The 20,306-nt window shown below is 42.6% G+C and overlaps 1 protein-coding gene across 5 annotated transcripts in view; it reads left to right on the top strand.

Annotated features, from left to right (window-relative positions):
* The window catches only part of SHISA7 (shisa family member 7), a 178,065-nt gene that overhangs the window by 88,389 nt on the left and 69,370 nt on the right, over positions 1-20,306 (top strand). For all 5 annotated transcript variants that reach the window (XM_075605297.1, XM_075605294.1, XM_075605295.1 and 2 more), the window contains exons 2-3: positions 11,005-11,810; positions 16,074-16,228. In XM_075605297.1, coding sequence (XP_075461412.1) covers positions 11,251-11,810; positions 16,074-16,228 — 715 coding nt within the window. In that variant the 5' untranslated portion in view covers positions 11,005-11,250. The remainder of the gene's footprint in view (positions 1-11,004; positions 11,811-16,073; positions 16,229-20,306) is intronic.

Here is a 20,306-nt window from a genome sequence, read left to right as displayed (position 1 = left end):
ATCTTGTATGCAGGGGGCGTATAGTGAAGCCAATGTGATAGGCTGTTCATGGATCGTTCCAATTACAATAATAAAGCGGCCTTCAGCGTCTTTTTTAATTGTCTGGGCGATAAATGGGACACTGTTACTGAATAGGATGGCTACTCCTCTTTTTTTGGCTGAGGCTGAGGCGTGAAATATTGGGAGAAGCTCTTATCTAAGAATTTAGGTGGATTTTTGTTACTGAAGTGTGTCTCTTGTAGGAGCAACACATCCGCCTGTTTTCTCTTATAGTCCGTAAAAGCTAATTTTCTTTTGATTGGACTATTAAAGCCTTTTACATTGTGAGATATTAGTGTTAGCGCCATGTGTTGTAGTAAAAGAGGTAACTAGTGTAACAACTCATATACTCACTTTTAGCTATATCATCGGTGAATCTGTCTGTTGTGTTTGTAGTTCTCATGCCATATAGACCTGTCTGCAGGGCTCCAAATGTCCTTAGGAGGGGAGGGAAGGGGAAGGAGAGGGGATAGGGAGACAGAACAGGGGAAGAGACAGGAGGGATATCACAGGGAAGGGAAAAAAAAGTAAAAAGTAAACAGAAAACAAGAGCATACCTCGGGAGCCCCCGAAGATAGCCCCTGCGCCCAGAGGATAGGTCTTTTGGCTCCGCCAAATGGGTGGGCCAAACTCCTGTATTGGAGACAGACCTCTCTGGGTCTTGTGGTCGGTCCACAACAATTGGGGACCGAAAAAAGGAACACATGCGCGTCGCCGGGGATACTCCCTCCGGCACAATTTCCATATATTTATTATCTTGTTAATTGCGACAGATAAAACTGGGTGTTATAAATGTCAAATAGAAATAGAAACCTTAAAATAAACAGGAACCATAGAACAGAGAATCGTTACAGCTGTAACTTTAGCTGTATGTAATAACAACTTTTGTGATAAATAATAGACTGACCTAAATAACTTCTAAGAACTGCCTGACGAGTGGGACAGGGAAGACATATGATATGATATGATATGACAAACAAGACATATGATCTACAAGACAAATAAGCTATATGAGACAGATATATAGGGCATATAATATAGGTATGGTGCTAACGTTTCTGTGATTTGAATAAACGTGTCTAAATCCCTTACTATGTACAGAGAATTAAATATATTAGCTGTGAAATTGATCATCTAAAGTTTATATGAGACATAACAAAATTACTTATCTCTTGAGTAATGTTTGGGGTGTAATAACTATATAGATATTACGCCAAAAACTGAAAGCCTCTAAATCCTAATAATATATCAGCTTAACCAACTGTCTTTTAACTAAACCTTCCCTAACGTAGGTATATTGATGGTAGGGATAGAACTGCTACTCATACTGGTAAAGGAAAATAGGAGATAATAGTATACAGTATATATAGCCCCCATATACATATACATATATGCCGTCTTCATCATGTAGTACAAAGTACGGCGCATATTAGTACAACGCATAGTATATGTAGTCCCTATGGTACATAATATAAAGTATATACTGTGTATGATACATAGAACATAGTGCATAGCTTACAGTATATGACAGTATATATAAAGCGCTTAATACGCGATGTAATATATATTTCAGTATATCACATGTATATATCAACCATATATCAACCATATATATATATATCAATGTAACATATGCATGCAGCATGTAACAATGCAACATATATGTAATAATATAATATCACACATACCACATACACACATCACACAACACACAACACACCTACATATATATACAACATAACATGCAATATGTTTATACTATTATTATTATTATTATTATCCTTACATTATTATATATGTATAATGCAATAGTGCAACAATGCAATATATACATATAATGTAAATATGCAACACATGCATCATGTAACACATACATGCAATACATACATGCAATACATGCAACACTTACACATATACACACAACATAACATGTAATATGTTTATATTATTATTATTATTATTATTATCATTATTACATCACTGCATATGTACAATGCAATACCGCAATACACATATGCAATAAAACTAAACATATGAGCTTACATGTATACAGAAGCCTACAGAAGCTTTTAGGAACATATATACAATAGTACCTACATATATAGTATACAGCACCTTGGCCATAGTGTACAATGTATGTATGTTTTTATTAACTGTGTGCTGGTTTATGAGACTTTATTTATTTATTTTACCCAAGGTGTAAGGTGAATGGGAACGAGTCAAGTATGGGACTAAAGGGATAATATGGGACACTGGATGGAACTAATTAAATGTTGTTCATTAAGTCTATTGTAAGTCTCCGGAGGTGCTGCATCTCAGAGTGAGCAGCCTCCTGTGATGTGTCCCGTCTGTGCCAGAAATACCCGCACTTCAGGAAGTAAACCAGATCTCGCGAGAGGGAGGTGCCCGGCGATGACGTCAGATCACTCGCGCGGGAAAAAGCCATTCTGTTTCCCGCTCGGCTTGGAGAAGGATCGTGAGAAGATGGCTGCCGTTCTGAAGTTGTCGACAGAGCTGCTCCGCGATCCCGTCCCTCTCCCTTGGTCTTGGTAGGTCGTCCTCGTGTCAGATGGAGTGTGAGATGTGTGTTTGAGTCTTAGAAGGTTTAAGGGAGGTTTCATATGGAACACAGCTGCCTGGGACGGACTCAGTCAGTGTCTGGAGTCGCGGGTGCCTCTGCGCCATTCTTGGAACGGGTTGAGCCAGCTTTGTTCCTGGTGGGAGCGGGGCCATTCGGGTTAGTTGGCGGGGGGTGAGACGGATTTTGGTGAGATCTTGGAACGCCGATTTTTGCTAGGAAGCTCTCCTCGTCTTCTGGACTCCTCAGAGTATGTGCCACGCCATTTTTAATAGAAAGTAAAGCGCAGGGGAATAACCACCTGTATTTAATGTTATTGTCTCTGAGTATTTTTGTGACGTGAGCCAGAGCCTTTCTTTTAGTAAGGGTAGCAGGGGCAAGGTCTTGGTAGACCTGGAGTTTGACTCCTTCGAACTCCAGAGACCTTGCTTCTCTGGCAATCCTGCACACCTCTTCTTTGGTGCGATAGTGATGAAAACGGGCCACAATATCTCTGGGGGGATCGCTTTGTTGAGGCTTCCTTCGTAAAGCCCTGTGGCACCTGTCTAAACGTATTTCATATTCTGGTTTGTCAGGGAAGAGATTTTCTAGCCAGTTATACGTGAAGTCTTCTGGGTCCAGGACGCTTTCAGGGACCCCCCGCAGTCTAATATTACACCGTCTGTCACGGTTTTCTGCATCTTCTGCTTTATCTTCAAGCAGTTTAATCCGATCATTTAGTATGGAAACTTGATCTTGTGTTTGCGATATGGCCGCTGATGTTTCTTCCGTGGTTGTTTCTAGGGTGGCTGTTCGCTCACCCAATGCGTCTACATCCTTCCTGATGGCCCAGAGTTCTGTTTTAAAGAATGTTTGCATTTTGGAGCAAAACTCTTTTAAATCTTTGCGTCGGACCATCTCTTCGTCTCTGTCCTCCTCAGCTGTTGGATCGATTTCAGGATCCATGTTATTAGCCCGCGCGGGAGATTCCGGCTTGTCCGGTGGGGTCACCCCCTTTCTCTTGAAATATGTGGAGACCGGCTGGCTCCTGGTCCGCGCTGCTTTGCTGGATGCCATCTGTGGGTGTTAATGTTTATTATGCTGTGTGCTGAGCCTTGATATATTCGTTTCTGCCGCTTTTATTTAAATTATAAGTGCCGGTGGGAGCGGAGCTCAAGAGTTAGTACTCCATTCTCCTCCACGTCGCGCATCGTCTCTGATGCTTTTGAACATTTTATATGCCTTCATAGAATGCTCTTTTACCCTTGGAGTGCCGAAATGCAGCGGCCCCTCCGGCACATCGTGACCACACGATCGGAGTGTTACTGATTACCGAATCGGAAGAGGGGCTCCTCTACTGTTTCCCTGAGTGCCTGGTCGCGTTCTGCGCTCGTCAGGAGTGGAGAACGCAATTTCCCCTAGAAAACGAGCTCAAAAAGTCCATGACGTGGCCCAGATGTCATGGAGTGCCGTACTTCATGATGTAGTGTCTGTAAATATTATGCTTAACTTCAGACGAGTGACTAGAACAAGCAGTCTCTGGGCTTGCTTCTCCTTCACTCCCGGTTTCAAAAGCGCTTTGTTATCACAGTTAGACACTCTCTAAAGTGTGTTCTCTGAAAGCTTGTGACTCACAAAAATGTGTCAGCCATAATATTGTTTTTTTCCTGGGTACAAAAAATCTTCATGAAATGTTGTGCTAACACAGAGTAACTGGCTATATGGTAAGCCATCTCTAAGGGGCTCATTCACTAAACAGTGATACGTGGTTTATAGTGCTTTAAAGGCCCTTATAGCGCTATACTGCCTGCTTTGCTATTCACTAAACAGCTTTTTAACGACCTTTAACACTGAACAAAAAAAGTCACCTGACAAGCCAAAAAAAGACCCCAACTCACTTTTTTGCCAGTAATAGCTATTCACTAAGCAGTGATAAGTATATCGAACTTTAAAATCTTGCAATATTTTGTCGGCAGCTAAAGGCTGGTGCTAAAGATATTGCAAGATGCATCAAAGCCTTTTATTTTATTTTTACTGCACAGGATTTATACCGGAGGCCAGTCGGGACCCCCGGAGACCTGCTCGGACCCCCGGAGACCCGCTGGGACCCCAGAGAACCCGCAGGGCCTCCCAGAGATTCGGGGTGCCCCACAGTTCCTCGCGGGTCTCCGCTGGCCTCCAGTATCAATCCTGTGCAGTAAAAAAAATTGCAGCCAGTTTCATTACCATGGCGGCTGACCGCTAAGGTAATGAAAGGGTTAAATAGCAGGCACTGTATAGTTGTTGCTACAGGGGGTAGGTGAAGCTTATAGTTGCCCCAGGGTGGGTGTTTAGGCCTTGCTGGAGGGTGGCAGTAGAAGTTAACCCCTTCATTACCTTAGCAGTTACAACCGCTAAGGTAATGAAGGGTTAACCCCCGTGCGCTACCCTCCTGCAGGGCCTATACACCACTCTGGGGCAACTACTACCTTCACCCACGCCCTATACCAACAAAAGGAATGGGTAAAAGTGCGATTAACCAAAGATGGCTAATAGCTACGGTGACCAGATGTCCCGGTTTTTAATGAGCTGTCCCGGTGCTCCAAAAATTGAGAAAATGTCCCGGTTTTGCAGGGCAGTCCCAGTTATAATTCAGCCAGTGTCCTCCCGGTTTGGGCGGGTGGGAGGAGAGCAGATGTAGAAGGAGATCAGAGGAAGATGCCGCTGCGGAGCCGTTCACATTGGAACGGCTGTGGGCAGCAGGAGGGAGGAGGAGGAGAGCAGGGCTGTCTGTCTTCTAGGCAGCAGGTGGCGCAGCAGAGCACTCCTGATCCTCTCTAGATCTCCCGGTTCTGTGTGTATGTATCTATGTTGGTAAGTGTGTGTGTCTGTGTTGGTAAGTGTGTGTGTGTGTGTGTGTGTCTGAGAGTTGGTAAGTGTGTGTGTGCTGCTGTGTATATTTGTAATGCACGCTGCCCCCCCCCCTCTTACCTTTGCTCTGGCGGCGTCATGACGTCACATTGCCATAGCAACGTGACGTCGCATGACCTCGCGGTGTCATTTGCCGCTGCGTTGCCATGGCAATGCGTGTAAGAAGCCGCCGGAGCCAAAGAAAGTGAGGTTTATAGAGGCCTTCGCTGCACCCTGGCACTAAATTTAAGTGCCTTCGGGAAGCGCATAGGGCCTCTGTAAACCCCGCGCCCCACGCAGACAATCTCGCTCCACCCCTGGTGAGCTCGCCCCCCAGTTTGCGCACCGCTGTGTTAAACTAATGCTGCATGTTTGGTATGTGTGTATATGGTGTAGTGTTTGTGTGTATATATGGGGGGAAAGGGGAGGAGAGAGGATGGAGAGGGGGGATATGGAGAGGGAGTGGGGGGGAGAGATGATGGGGAGGGAGTGCAGGAGAGATTTTGGAGAAGGGGAGGGAGGATGGAAGGGAGTGGGGGGAGAGGAGGGAGCGAAGGGGAGAGACGATGGAGAGGGCTTGGGAGAGAGGATGGGGAGGGAGTGTGGGGAGAGAGGATGGGGAGATAGTGTGGGGAGAGAGGACGGGGAGGGAGTGGGGGGAGAGAAGATGGGGCGGGAGTGGGGATTGAGAGGATGGGGAGGGAGTGGGGGGAGATAGGATGGGGCAGGGGAGAGAGGAGGAGGGAGGCGAGAGAGGATGACGGAGCGGGACGAGAGAGGATGGGGGAGAGGGAGGAGAGAGCGGATGGGGAGAGGGAGGAAGAGAGAAGATGGAGAGAGGGAGGAGGAGAGAGGATGAGGGGGAGAGGGAGGAGAGAGGATGGGGAGAGGGATGGAGAGGATGGTGGAGGGATGGGGGGTGAGGGAAAAAAGCAAAAAAGGTTAGGGCGCTGTTTGATTTAATTTGTTTTCTAAATATTTTTTAGTGTGTCCCGGTTTTTACATTTGAAAATCTGGTCACCCTACTAATAGCGCTTTTCCCCATTCCCCCAAAAAAATTACAGTGCAATGCATACTGTAAATACAACCCCCAGATGAATACAATACCCTCAAGATATGGATAATAGTGCATTTGCCCATTAAAAATAAAAACAGCCAGCATAAAGTAAATTAAAGTTGCGCTTACAGTGCCCCTGCCAGGATGACGGACATCCTTGTCTTCCTCCACGCCCTTGTCCTCCATTGGCAGGAAGATTACAATAAGAAATACAAACTAATGGCCCCTAACCCCTTAATCACCTTAGTGATTATTAACCACTGTAGTAATTAAGGGGTTAACCCCCCACCACCGCTTCCCACCCAGGAGGCCTAACCACCCACCTGGGGCAACTACCCCCACCCTCTACCCATTGATTGTCACAATGGTACATCATGCCCATATAATATGGGCATGATTTGCCATTATGACAGTCAATGGGCAAAGTAAAAAAAAAAAACCCCCACCAAAAATACAAAATTAATCAAACCAATCACCAAAAGAAACACAACAATTAAATAAACCAATCACCAAAAATAAACAACAATAAAAACACCAAAAAAACCACCAGAATTAAAAAAAGCAATCAATAAAAAAACATAACAATTAAATAAAAACAAGTATTTGCCAAAAACAAATGCATTGCTTGACACTGATAATCATATTGGCAGTCAATGGGCAACAAAAAATAAATAAAAATGATAAAATACAATAAAAAATACCTGAAAAACAAAAATAACATACAATCAATATTTTTCTTACCTTTTGATGAGTTCACCCTCCGATTCTGAATGCATCAGAAAGCTCTCGATACGCGACACAATGCTCCTCAGCTTCAGGTAACTTCTTCTTTTCTTCTTTCTTGAGACTTCTCTTCTTTAATTGTAATCCAATCCATTGGCGGATGTAGTCCCGTCGTCTTCTTGAGGTCAAATGAGACGGGACAGGCCTTATATGAGAGCGCAAAAAAGAAGGGGTTGTAACTTTTAAATAACACATTATGTAAATTACGAACAATACATTCACTTACATTACAAATAATAAGATGGTACCATGCTGTCCACGATGTCCCTGCCCGCCAACCCGTCAGATGAAAAAACAAGCAGTCCCGCTGGATAATAAATGTCCTGGCACGCCGAGACCACAGAAGGAACTGCTGTGCAGAATATAGGTATGGTGGCTGCCGAGCTCCAAACAACCTCCATACACAAACAGGCAAAGCAGGGAACCAACGCTGGCGTCTGACATCACAACGTTCCACGTGGTACCAAAGTAACCAGTTTCTACGCGTTTTGAGTACACTACTCTTCGTCAGGGAATGTAATCACTGGTTGCAAAGGTCTGTAAGATATACCCCACAGTCCCACACTATTGGTTACCCTCCAATCTAGGTAATTAAAGTTCTCAGGTGCTATGTGCTTAAGGTGGCATTCAAAACAAACTACAATAGACATAGACATACATACATGATCATATTTCCGTTCTTGACCCGTCATCTGATCTACCACTACCTTGTTCTTTACCATGTATTTGCACATTACACATGTCCCACAGGTGTAGTTACCAATTGGTTTACTTAAAAAATTCCAAACACCTGCCGTTGGAGTGGGTTTCTTAAGTGCACTAGGTGCAAAAAGGCTCTTAAGATTTGTCGCCTTTCTAAAAACAAATTTAAAAATTACAACCCCCCTTTTTTTGCGCTCTCTTTTATGTATGTGTTCTAGTTGGCCCCGTTTTTGATCACGGGAGAAAGATTGGAGCTGCAGGAGGGACTTTTTGAATACTGGATGGTCTGGGATCTGCGCCAACCCTATTTCTTTTTGCTATCAGGCCTTATATAAGGCCTGTGACGTCACATTTGCGTGTCAAATGATACACCTCCAATCCGATTGGATGGTGTACCATGTGACAGTTTTTTGTTGTTGTTGAAAGGATGTGACGTCATCAAAAGGGAGGGAAGCCAGTCAATCAGGAAGGCTCTGCTTCCCTCCCTTTAAGATGACGTCACCAAAACCAAAATGGCTGCCAACATGTTACTCCCACCAATCGGATTGGGAGATATACCATGTGAAGCATCACATGGTATATCCCCAATCTGATTGTTTGTAGTACCATGTGACATCGTCCATTTCTTTTCAAAGGATGTGACGTCATTTGAAAGGGAGTGACATCACATCTTTAAAAAAAATTGAAGCTGTCACATGGTTTACTACAACGTGTTACTACTATGTGTTAATAAAGTTTTATTATTTTTGTTTTTATCCCTAGAAGCTGTTTTTGCTATGATTAGTGTGTACTCTTATGGTTATTGATACCAGTATACCAGTTATATAGCCTAGGTGATTTACACCTATATACAGAATTACTGTACTTGGAGACCAATAGGTCTAGCTTTATTTGATGTTACATTATTTGGATGAGTGCAACTATTAGGGAACTCTTTTTAACCCTTGTGGGGTCACATGCTTTGTACTGAGAAACTAGGGCCCAGATCCCAAGATGTCTGTTATTGACTTATCAAGGCACTAACCTAAGTTAACGCCTCGTTATGCATTAACATGTATCTACTGTACAAAGCTCACCAACGGCAGGTTGATAGCATTGCTGTAACTAGAATGAGCGTTAATGCTAATGGTATACACAAAGGTCTGTTACATTTAAGCTGACGCTAGTTAGGTCATACCTAAAGGTGGGGTTACTCTCACCCAGACCCTGAAATAAGGGGGGTGGTGGGAGATAGAAAGGGAGAGACCCACCCACTGTAAATAGGCATTCTGAGGATGCTGGCATATAATCCCCTCACCGCAGGGCAGTGAAGTGATTCATGTATTTGTATCTTGACTTGCAGTGAATAAACCTCTATTCTGGGATTGTAGCAATGATTTTTGCATTCTGCGTTGGTCCTTCTGAGAAACAGAGGTAGTCAGTGTCCATTCTGAATTTAACAGACAGAGGACAAAGGGTGGGTTGCATCCATTACAAATGGTTTGAACTGGGCAATAATAAGCAATTAATGAAGCGTAGCACCTGGCAATCTTTGACAAGGGCAAATTGCCTCTCCCTGTGGTGTATATCATCTTGTCGCAGCAAAAGTCTGTCCAACTCACCTCATGAATATGGTAATGAGCCCAGCTGCAAGGTGCACAGTGTGTTTGTGTGTGTGATTGGGGGTAATCTTGGATGGAACATAAAGTGGCTTCAGTCCAAATGGAAGCTAAGAAGAGCCAAATTATAAAGACTGTGGATACTGATGCTATTTAAAGAGAATTTGTAAAGCTCTTCTATGTCTTTTAAGATCAACAGCAAACTTTTATAGGTCACCTATAGTATCGTAGAGTATTATTATTGTGTGTGTGTGTGTGTGTGTGTGTGTGTGTGTGTGTGTGTGTGTGTGTGTGTGTGTGTGTGTGTGTGTGTGTGTGTGTGTGTGTGTGTGTGTGTGTGTGTCTCTCTCTCATTTTTTCCTTAAAGATATTTTGTACCTTCAATGTATACATTTACTACTAATGCCATAGCTGGGGAGTGGGTGATTTGCACAACTTATGTTACTTAAAGGTGCAGTGCCATGCTGGGGTAATTATGTGATAATGAGTGGTCAGTGGTGAAGAAAATGTAACCAATTCATTGCAGATCTGATAGACACTTTACTTGTCTGTACTACAAATGCTTGAGACTTGATGTACAGTGTGTAATGTATGTGATGGATTTCCCCCCCTCTCCCCTATTTTTCATTTCTGTTCATTCCCCACCTCTATCCCCTCTTGTTTTTCTTTTATCTCCACTGTAAAATGTAAAAATAAATATATATATATTAAACATTATGAAGAAATATATGTTGAACTAATAACACTAAGAGGATGAAGTATTGGATATTGAAGTATTGAAAATGCAGGTGAGTATTTTAAATCATTTTTATTTGCTTGCAAATGTTTGACAGTATGGCACTCAAAGGAGGACGGTGATTTTCAAACGTGTTTGCTCTAGCCCAGGGGTGGGCCACTCCAGTCCTCAAGAGCCACCAACAGGTCAGGTTTTCAGGTTATCCCTGCTTCAGGCACAGGTGGCTCAATCAGTGGCTCAGTTGACTGAGCCACTGATTGAGCCACATGTGCTGAAGCAGGTATATCCTGAAAACCTGACCCATGTGTGCTGAGGCAGGGATATTCTGAAAACCTGACCTGTTGGTGGCCCTTGGACTGGAGTGGCCCACCCCTGCTCTAACCCCATGGTAATGTAATCAAATGGAACGTGCACTCCATTCCCATCATGGACCAGTTAGGAAAGGTGGCATAATAAGGAAGATATGTGATACCAGTAAAGATGCTAAATCTTCAGATTTGTACAAATTTGCAAAAGCCTATGGATTTACAATCAGAAAAGAGGCTTGAAATAGAGGACATGGTCAGAAAATACTGACAGAAAAAGAGGATTATGCAAATTAGAGGTGGTTGTTAATTTCACTCTTTTTTTCTTCCTGTTTTAGGTTTTGTTTGAAGACAACTTTTTTTAATGAAGACGACTTTTTATAGAGATAAATAAAGCAAAATTGAAGAGGAAAGTGAGGGATATATATACCTTCAATAGTCCTCTTTGAAAGAGAGCAGACTCTTGGAGCTGACCAAAGCCCGGAAAACCAAACGACGACAACAGACAAACCCGCACTTCTTCCATACATCAGAAAGGAATCTATATTTGTTACTGCCGCAGATTGCCATAGTCCTTGACTGCCATGTATCATCTGTTGACAGTGTTACTCAGTGTCACTCTAGATGCTCTCAGTGTGCGCTCAGCGCTCAGTGTTGGTGCTGTGCATGGCCTAAGGCAGGCCAACCAGACACAGGTGCTGCCAATGCTGCTTGCGCACATTAGGCGGGCCCCGGCTCCTCAGAACGCCTCTTCAGGGAAGAGCCAGTTTCTGCCAGACATGTGCCATGGATACTATGATGTGATGGGGCAGTATGACACCACTTTTAACTGTACCACGGGCACATTCCGCTACTGCTGTGGCACATGCCACTACCGCTTCTGTTGTGAGCATCACCACAAGCGTTTAGACCAAGAGAGCTGTAGCAACTATAACACCCCAGTGTGGGCACACACGCCCCAGTCCAGTACCATCAGCGCTAATGGCAAGCCGAACGATAATGGAATGCATACAGACCAGAACAATAGCACCGTCTACGTCATCTGTGGTGTCATTAGCTTCACCCTAGCCGTGGGCATCGGAGCCAAGATTGCCTTCAACAAGGCCTCCCGGCGCCCACGGGGGAGAGAGATTAATGTACCCAGGTGAGCTAAGTAGGCTGAAAAAGAGCAAGCCAGAGTTGTTGTTGATTTCTCAAGGGTTACACACAGAACAGGCTATTACATCAGAATTGCAAACTTTAGTTCCAATTACGTGTCAAGCGGAGCTAAAGTGATATGGAATACCTGGTCTGTTTGTGTCCTTGAGAACTAGGGTGGAGTTGTTTACAGAAACGTCTAGTAAGGATGAGGTAGAAATAAGGTTATAAGAAATGAGTTTATTTAATGAGATGGCTTGCAGTTAATGAGTCGTTTGGGTAGCATATACAGGTTACAAGAGAGAGCTTTTGTCAGTCTATTATTTACTTTAAATAGAAAGTACACAAGCTATTTATTTTTGATAGCCTTTTATAAATAAATGTTGGCAAATTTAAACCCTGGTTTAAACATCCAGTTTAGTACCCATGGAATATGGTTTATTCAGAATAAAGTGATACATTCCAAGCAGTGGTCATAATGTTCTATCCCAGGTTGTCAGTGAACAGGGACTCGTGTCAATCCAAAGGCAAGTTTTTTATTTGATTAAAAATATAACTGAAATACTGTTTTAAAAAAAAAAAAAGCTGAATCTTTGTCACTTCCTCATAAATCACATAATACTAATTTAATAAATTCCTAAATGGCAGCCATGTTTTATACTTTAAAATACATTAACCGTGGAGAGCATAGAAAGGCAACATCTGCAAAAACGTGGTTTTCCATGCGTTGCATTATTTTCTGACATGAAAAGGGTTAACTTAATAACTTAACATCAAAGACATTAGTATGGGGAAATTAAACATTTAAAGAAGTATTTTAGAATAACTGTATTTATCTCCCCCTTCAAATGTAATTAATACTAACCATACATATTTGTGCCATACAAGGATTACGTGTTGTGTTTTGGCACTTCAGGTCCAGTGTTGGAGAACACTAACATAAAGAGACATGTCACATAAAGCTGGCGTGACAACGGACATCCCACTGTGTCTAAGTTCAAAGGAAATAGTTGGTGCAAGTGTTACACACCTTACTCTCATTGAGTGCTCCAAGACTCCATTTTGACAGAAAAGCTGGGTGTTGTCATTAGCAGATGCTGCTGGCTGCTAGCATAACCATATAAACTTATAACGCACTCCAGACTGTAGCAGTAGAATACAAATCCAATTTTATTGAAGATATTGTTTCAGTGTTATTTCTCATGTCCCGGCGAAAAAAATTTGTTATCATACAAGTTTATGAATTTAAAAGAGCAATGCAAGCCGTTATTTTTTTTTTTTTTAAATGTTTTAATAGAGGATTGAAGCAAGGGGTCTCCGGAGCTGAACCCCGTTAATCTCAGCTCTGGGGAACCCCTGCTTCCAGAGATCCCTACGGGGTTGCCGGTATCTCTCTGCAGGTTAAAGCTCCTGTGTCACATGGGCCAATAAGAAGCCGCACCGGGTGATGTCCCGGCTTCCTATTGCCCCCCAGGGCCCGGGCGCTTTGAAAAGCAGCCATAATGTAAACCAAGGAGCGGCTACCGGCACCCACTAAGGCCGTGATTATACCTAAAAACGCCGGCGGCCGAAATTTTTTTTTAAAGTAAACATAGCTGTAGCAGCGTGCGATACGCCTGGAGCTGCAGGGCGGACGACTGGGGAGGAGACAGAGGAATTTGTTCTCTGGAGGCGACGGCCGCGTCACTCGAGCGGTTCAGCCAATGAGGGCGAACCACTCACGGCCACACCTCCCTGTCTCCTCTGCGTCTCTTATCTCCTGTATGTTCGAGATGCCGCTCGGCGGCAGCATGAGGGTAACGTCACCAGATCGCGCTGCCGTCCGCCGGCATCTGGTATAATCAAGGCCTAAGGAGGTTAGTATCTCCAGAAGTAGGGGGTCCCTGGGAACTGAAATGAATGGGGTTCAGCTCTGGTGACCCCTTGCATTTTAAAAAAAAGATGGAAAAAACGCTTGGATTGCCTCTTTAAAAGGTGCACTACTATGTAGGAGAGAAGTGAAATAATTGTTTGTCAGATTAAAACGGATGCATTTTTAAATAAAATAAAAACCGATACATTTATTTAAATAGCTTTGACAAAAACTCACCACGTGACACGGTACCGTAAGCACATGAGCATATGTACATCTCTCCCACCCAAACCTGCTTCATTCATTAATACTTGTCAGGTAATACTTAGATTACAGACATTAAACCTGGGTTATAGCAGAAAAGTCAGCACAACACCATTTTTTTTTTTTTGGTGTCCATTCAAACATGAAATTATTTACTGCTGCTGCATTCATTATACAGTTCGTATAGCACAATATGGATGACAATACAGAACCATACAACGTACATAAACATCCCAATTTATAGTATCAATTCAAGCTTGGTTATTAAATGTGAGTTGTGAAGTTGAGAGTGGTTATTGGCTGCAAAACAAACACAAAAGGATTATGGTGAATAAACAAAGTGATGCAAAACCTCTATAATGAATCCCACCCGAAAAGTACAGGTCTTGTTTATAAATATCTCCAGTATACACTCGCAAAAAGTGACCCGAGTTGCGACCTGAAGTTTGGGGTGGATTTTACTGCCCTTATCCATTACTTATCTCCCCCTTTCCTACACCGTGCAATCACAGCAGCAGTGTGGTTAAATCGGATGGTATAATCGTGGGAAATCATGTCAAATTAACCATTCTCTCTCTCTCTCTCATTTGCAATTGCAAATGTTCAGAAAGGATTTTAAATAAAGTGCCCTAGTGCCGATTTGGGATATGCCCCATAGGCTTAAAAACACACGTGTTGCATAATAAAGGGAAACATGCACGCCAATCATACAGCAGCTTCTTTTTGTTGTCGTTTTAACACTTAAACCAGGGCTGCTCAACTCCAGTACTCAAGCTCCCCCAACAGGTCAGGTTTTCAGGATATCACAGCTTCAGCACAGGTGGCTCAATCAGAGGCTCAGACAAAGACTGAGCCACCTGTGCAGAAGCTGGGACTGATTAAGCCACCTGTGCGGAAGCAGAGATATCCTGAAAACCTGACCTGTTGGGGGGACTTGAGGACTGGAGTTGAGCACCCCTGACTTAAACTAAGAAAAATGTTGAACCATTGTATTGCTGATGGGCCTACCCAGTGTTTTCCTATCTCTTCATTTCTCATTAAAAGGCAGTGGTCATTGTCCGAGGATTTCAGGAAGTAGCATTTCCTCTGTAACTGATGTCATTTTTTTAAGTGGTCAAGATGCAATGGAGTTAATCATAAATGCAGTAGTGTATATACAGGTCTATTCTTCATGGCTACAGAGCTTGATGGTACACACGAAGAAGAAAGCTGTGATGTTTTGAATGATCTGTGTACATTCAATTCATGACAATGTTGGTCCTTTACAAGGTAAATTTACACTTCTCCAGGACAAGTGCAGCTAGACGTTTGTGCTTTATATGGTCAGAAAACACCTCATTTGGATAGAGTAGCATAGCATTTCCCCCCAGTGTTATTTAAATGATATAGCTCATGTGTAGCATATTATCATATCTTTTTTTTTTTACATATTTAAAAAAAAAGAATACTTATGTTCAGGAGAATAATAATAATACTATAGGCTAGATCCGTAAAGCTCTGAGAAATCGGGGCTCATAACGTGACCTAAAACAGGAACTAACGCTAATCAAAGCTAACTATATGCAAAAACAACGTTCTACGTTGCTTCAGCATAGGCTTAATGTCATGTTATTGTAGCATAATGTTCCGTTATGTGCCAATAACGGGATGTTAAGTATGCCTTAGCGTTACTCCAGCCCAAACCCTGAAATAGGTCTTTAACTCAAATTGAGAAAGAGAGCAGAGGGAAATAATGTCAGAAAAAAAGCTGTTAAATCATACTTAAATGTTGTGTTATACACATCCAGACCCTGAAAAAGCCCTATTTCTGAGTCTGGATGTGAGTAATGCTAAATATCGGTATAACGTATGTCATTCATCACTAACGGCTGTTATAGTTATGTTGGCAAAATGTTAGTCTTAACTTGACAAGTTAGGTTAACACAACATTAAGTGACTTAACAGAGCTTTGTAGATTTGGGCCTACAGTATATTAGCTTTTGCGAATCCTGCGGTAATAAATGCCCATGTTGTCATGGGTTAATGCCATGATGCAAACTGCCGATGCTTTTTAGCAAATCTACTCTTTATCCCGTAGCCTTTGGAGTGTGATTATCTCATTGCAGTCATTTGTATTGTGTGAGTTTGCTATGTTTGTTGCTGTCATTTTTTCAGAGCTCTTGTGGACATTCTCAGACACCAGTCTGTTCCAGGGAACCAAACAGAAAGGAACAATAGCACAACTCTGAGTTCAGGATCACATGATAATGGGCCATCACGTCCACCAAAAAACCTTTACAACCCAGTGAAGTCTGCCAAGAGCAACCATGGTGAGTAAACTTTTCTATGCTACAGACAGAAATAGCAAAATATTCCTACGTTGAGGCACCCAATGTTATTCAAAAATAGTGTGTGGTATTGTGACAATTGGGCTAACTAGAGCAATTCTGCATCGTACATTAGTTGGATGGGAGATTTAAACTTTTCAGAGTCGGGGGATCTGTAGTACGGTGCTTTGAAAACAGTTACATTCCTTGTTGGCTTATGAGTTTCAGATTGAAATAGAGCAGCTTTAACATCACCGAACATCAGCGAACGGCAGCAAACGGCTCACACCCTTTGGCTGCCCTTCGGTTGCGCCAAAGGCTGTCCGCCTTTGGGGTAACGCAGGTGTACACTGGGTTAATAACATTCCAGTGGGTGGGCTTGACGTTCCACAAAGTACAAGCACATGTTAACCCTTAGCACGCTGGTCCTGTGCAGAGGAGAGCAGTTCTTGGGGAGCCTCATCAGGCTGTCCACCCTTGGGGCAACGCAGATGTACACTGGATCCAAGATCTTTTGGAAGTGTACAATATTCCATCAATTATAGTATATAAGGACTACACCCCCAAATAATTGGGAAGAAAATTACCAACAATATTGGATGACAATCTATTTTTTTCATTTTTTATTATATGTTTGTTTTTTGATACAGTGTTTAGTTAGGTCTATCTGGACAACAGTCTGGATAATCATTTCAATCCACAATATTGATTAAGCTTAATCAAGGTTCAGGTTTAGTTGACTAATATTGTCTATAATTACTGTGTATTTTAATAAATTGTTATTTTTTTTTATCCAAGTATTCCTATGCTTTGTTCTCAGAAACCACAGTATACCGATATATGCCCATAATTGTATTATCTTAATTTGAAAAGTTTATGCGCCAAGTATTTTCCAGTTGTATAACTCTGTATAGAGTGACTTATACGCTAGTAACAGTGTATGAATGGCAGCTTGTACAGTATAAAGCAGAGTATTACAATAGTAGTCTTTAAACAACCAGAGTGGCATCCAAATTAGGAAGTAATAACTGAAAAAACACCGGCTTTGGTTGTGTATACAATAGTACCTATATACAGTATTTAACCATTATGTCCCCACATGAGTTCATAATCAGAACTGCCAGAGGGGTTCATTAAATGGTAGTCACCAACAGCTTGAGTGGGGGGTGTAGGAGGAGGAAGGTCACTCTGTATGGACTTTCACTAGGATCACGGTTGCATCTAAGTTGTTTTAAACCCATTCTTTTATTATCTTGGTTGATATGAAACTATATTTTAATATAGTTATCTTTACGTTATTAGCTGAGTGCCCTTAATAGTTTTATGTTTCTTGTTTTGTCTGACAAAATTACTATGATCCAGATATGGATAATAGCTAATTTGCCCATTCAAAATCAAACATTAGCCAGTCAGCATAAATAAAGTAATTACAACTTTCTACTTACCCCTGCCATTCTGAAGGGCGTCCTCGTCAACATAATGCAGGTCCATGTCCTCCGTTGGCAGCAAGAGTTAGCGATTAATAACGACTATAGTAACTAAAGGGTTAGCCCCTGTCCCCCGCTACCCACACGGGAGGCCTAACCACCCACCCAAGGGCCACTATACCCCGCCTCTAACCATTGATTGGCACAGTGGTACATCATTCCCATATAATAATGGGCAGTGTTCGACAAACCTATACATTTGCTCGCCCCGGGCAAGTGGATTTAACCCCCGGGCGAGTAAATATTGGCCCAAGCAGCACACGTTTGGTACTAGGTGGCGAGTAGATTTTTTTGTGTGGCGAGTAGATTTTTTGGTGATTTGTCAACCACTGATAATGGGCATGATAAGCCATTATAGCAGTCAATGGTTAACCTAATAATAATCATTAAGGCCAAACATACACAATAATAAAAGTATACAAACACCTGAACACCCCAACAATAAAAGAACTTAAAAGCCGAAAGTACACATCGATAAAATCAATCACCAAAACAGCAAAAGAATTAAAATTATGTTATTCCAAAACATAAGAATACAATTAAATAAACACCTATTCAACAAACCAATTAAAGAAATTAAACCACTAGCCAACAAATTAATGAAAGAAATTATACAGCTAACAACAAAACAATTAAATATATAAAACCGCTAAGCAATCCTAAAATGTACTAAAAACAAGCCATCCAAATACCAAACAATTTAGTGAAAACAAACAGGAATAGAAAAAATAACAAATTGTAAACAAGCATTTGCTTAAAAACTGCATTGCCAGTCACTATTTATCTGTACCCTAAAGGGGCACAGATTAATACATTAGCAGTCAATGGGCAATCAAAAACATGAAAATTAATACAATAAAAAAACCTGAAAGACAATGACATACATTCAATATTTATCTTATCTTTTAGAAATCTTCACCCTCCGTTCACGGCGTTTCAGGAAGCTCTCAGCCCATGACATCATCCACTGCAATCCAACTCCATCCTCCTTGAAGATCAGCATGTAACGGACGTGCTCACCACAAACCTGGACCAGACCACGGGGCTGAGGTGGGGGTAGATAAATACCGACCTTAGACCACTAAGCCGGGTCCAGATTGGGGGGTCCCATCGCGTTGATAGCCGGGTCTGGGTTGGAGAAGGCAGGGTTAACAGTATCCAGGCTGGGGTCAAGGCAGGCGGCACAGGAGCGTAGGTCGAGGTCACAGGCTGAGGTCAAGGCAGGCGGCACAGGAGGATTGTCGAGGTCACAGGCTGGGGTCGGCATCAGGAAGGCTTCAGTGAAGAGCTTTAGCGTAGGTGCTTCAGCGAAAAGCTTCAGCGTAGACTGTCTCTGGGACAGAACTCCTACAGCGCAGGGGATCCATCGCAGGTGATTTAGCACAGGAAGTCCTCAGGAACAGGGAAGGCTTAGGTGTAGACGCTTCAGCTTAGATGCTGCAGCATAATGAAGGCGAAGTCTTGAAGAAGGAAGCTTCAGCACAGAAACGGCCTCTGGACGGAGGAGGCTCCTGGACACAGGAAGCTTCAGCACAGGAGCGGGCTCAGGACAGAGGAGGCTCCACGACACAGGAAGCTTCAGCACAGGGGCTTCAACACAGGAAGGCCAAGACGGGCCAAGCAGAGGTGTTTGTGGCAAGCACAGTCACAGGAAGAAAGGATTATGCTCAGCCACATCCTGATGGAAGGGCTGAAGCTAAATAGTACAGGCAGCCAATGGGGGCAGAGCTGCATAGGAGGCAGCATCAAGCAGACTGCAGTGTGAGTCCAGAACCAGGTGATTGCATTTGCCAAGTACAGGGAGGACTTTGCCTGGAAGCTCTATAGCCTTGCAAGCGTGAGTTCCAGCCAAAGCCAGGACCGGAACCCTTACACAGCATCAGGTACAAAAATCTTCTTTCTTCCATCTAATTTCTCATATTTTCATCTGTCATTCTTTTCTTCTATGTTGTTCTTTTTCAATCCAAACCCCATTGTAAATCCAAAACGGAGGTTGACACGTCGACATCTTGAGCTAAACTGAGATGGAACAGGTCTTATATAGGGCCTGGGATGTCACATTTTAGGGTCAGATGGTACAGCTCCAATCCCAATGGATGCTGTATGTATGATATGTTACATTAGTTTAAAGGATGTGACCCTTAAAGTGATGTCTCATCCTTTTGACTCATGGAACATATCACATGGTACATGAACCAATGGGATTGTCTTCAATCCCATTGGCTGTAATACCATGTGATATGAGACATGTGCTTTTAAGGATATGACGTACCTCCCTTTGAGATGACGTTACATCCTTTAAAAAAAAAAAGATGGTCACATGATAAAGCGTCCAATCTGATTGGAGCTGTACCATCTGACCCTAAAATATGACGTCACATATTTGGATTGGATTGGTTTGGATTGAAAGAAAAGAACATAGAAGAAAAGAATGACAGAATAAAATAGAAGGAGATGGAAGATGGAAGAAAGAAGATTTTTGTACCTGATGCTGATCTTCAAGGAGGATGGAGTTGGATTGCAGTGGATGACGTCCCGGGTTGAGAGCTTCCTGAAACGCCGGGATTCGGAGGGTGAAGACTTCTAAAGGTAAG

This window comes from Ascaphus truei, chromosome 6 (genome assembly GCF_040206685.1).
Source record: "Ascaphus truei isolate aAscTru1 chromosome 6, aAscTru1.hap1, whole genome shotgun sequence".
Taxonomy (NCBI): domain Eukaryota; kingdom Metazoa; phylum Chordata; class Amphibia; order Anura; family Ascaphidae; genus Ascaphus; species Ascaphus truei.
Note: the sequence above shows the minus strand (reverse complement) of the source record. Positions and strands in the feature narration are given on the sequence as shown.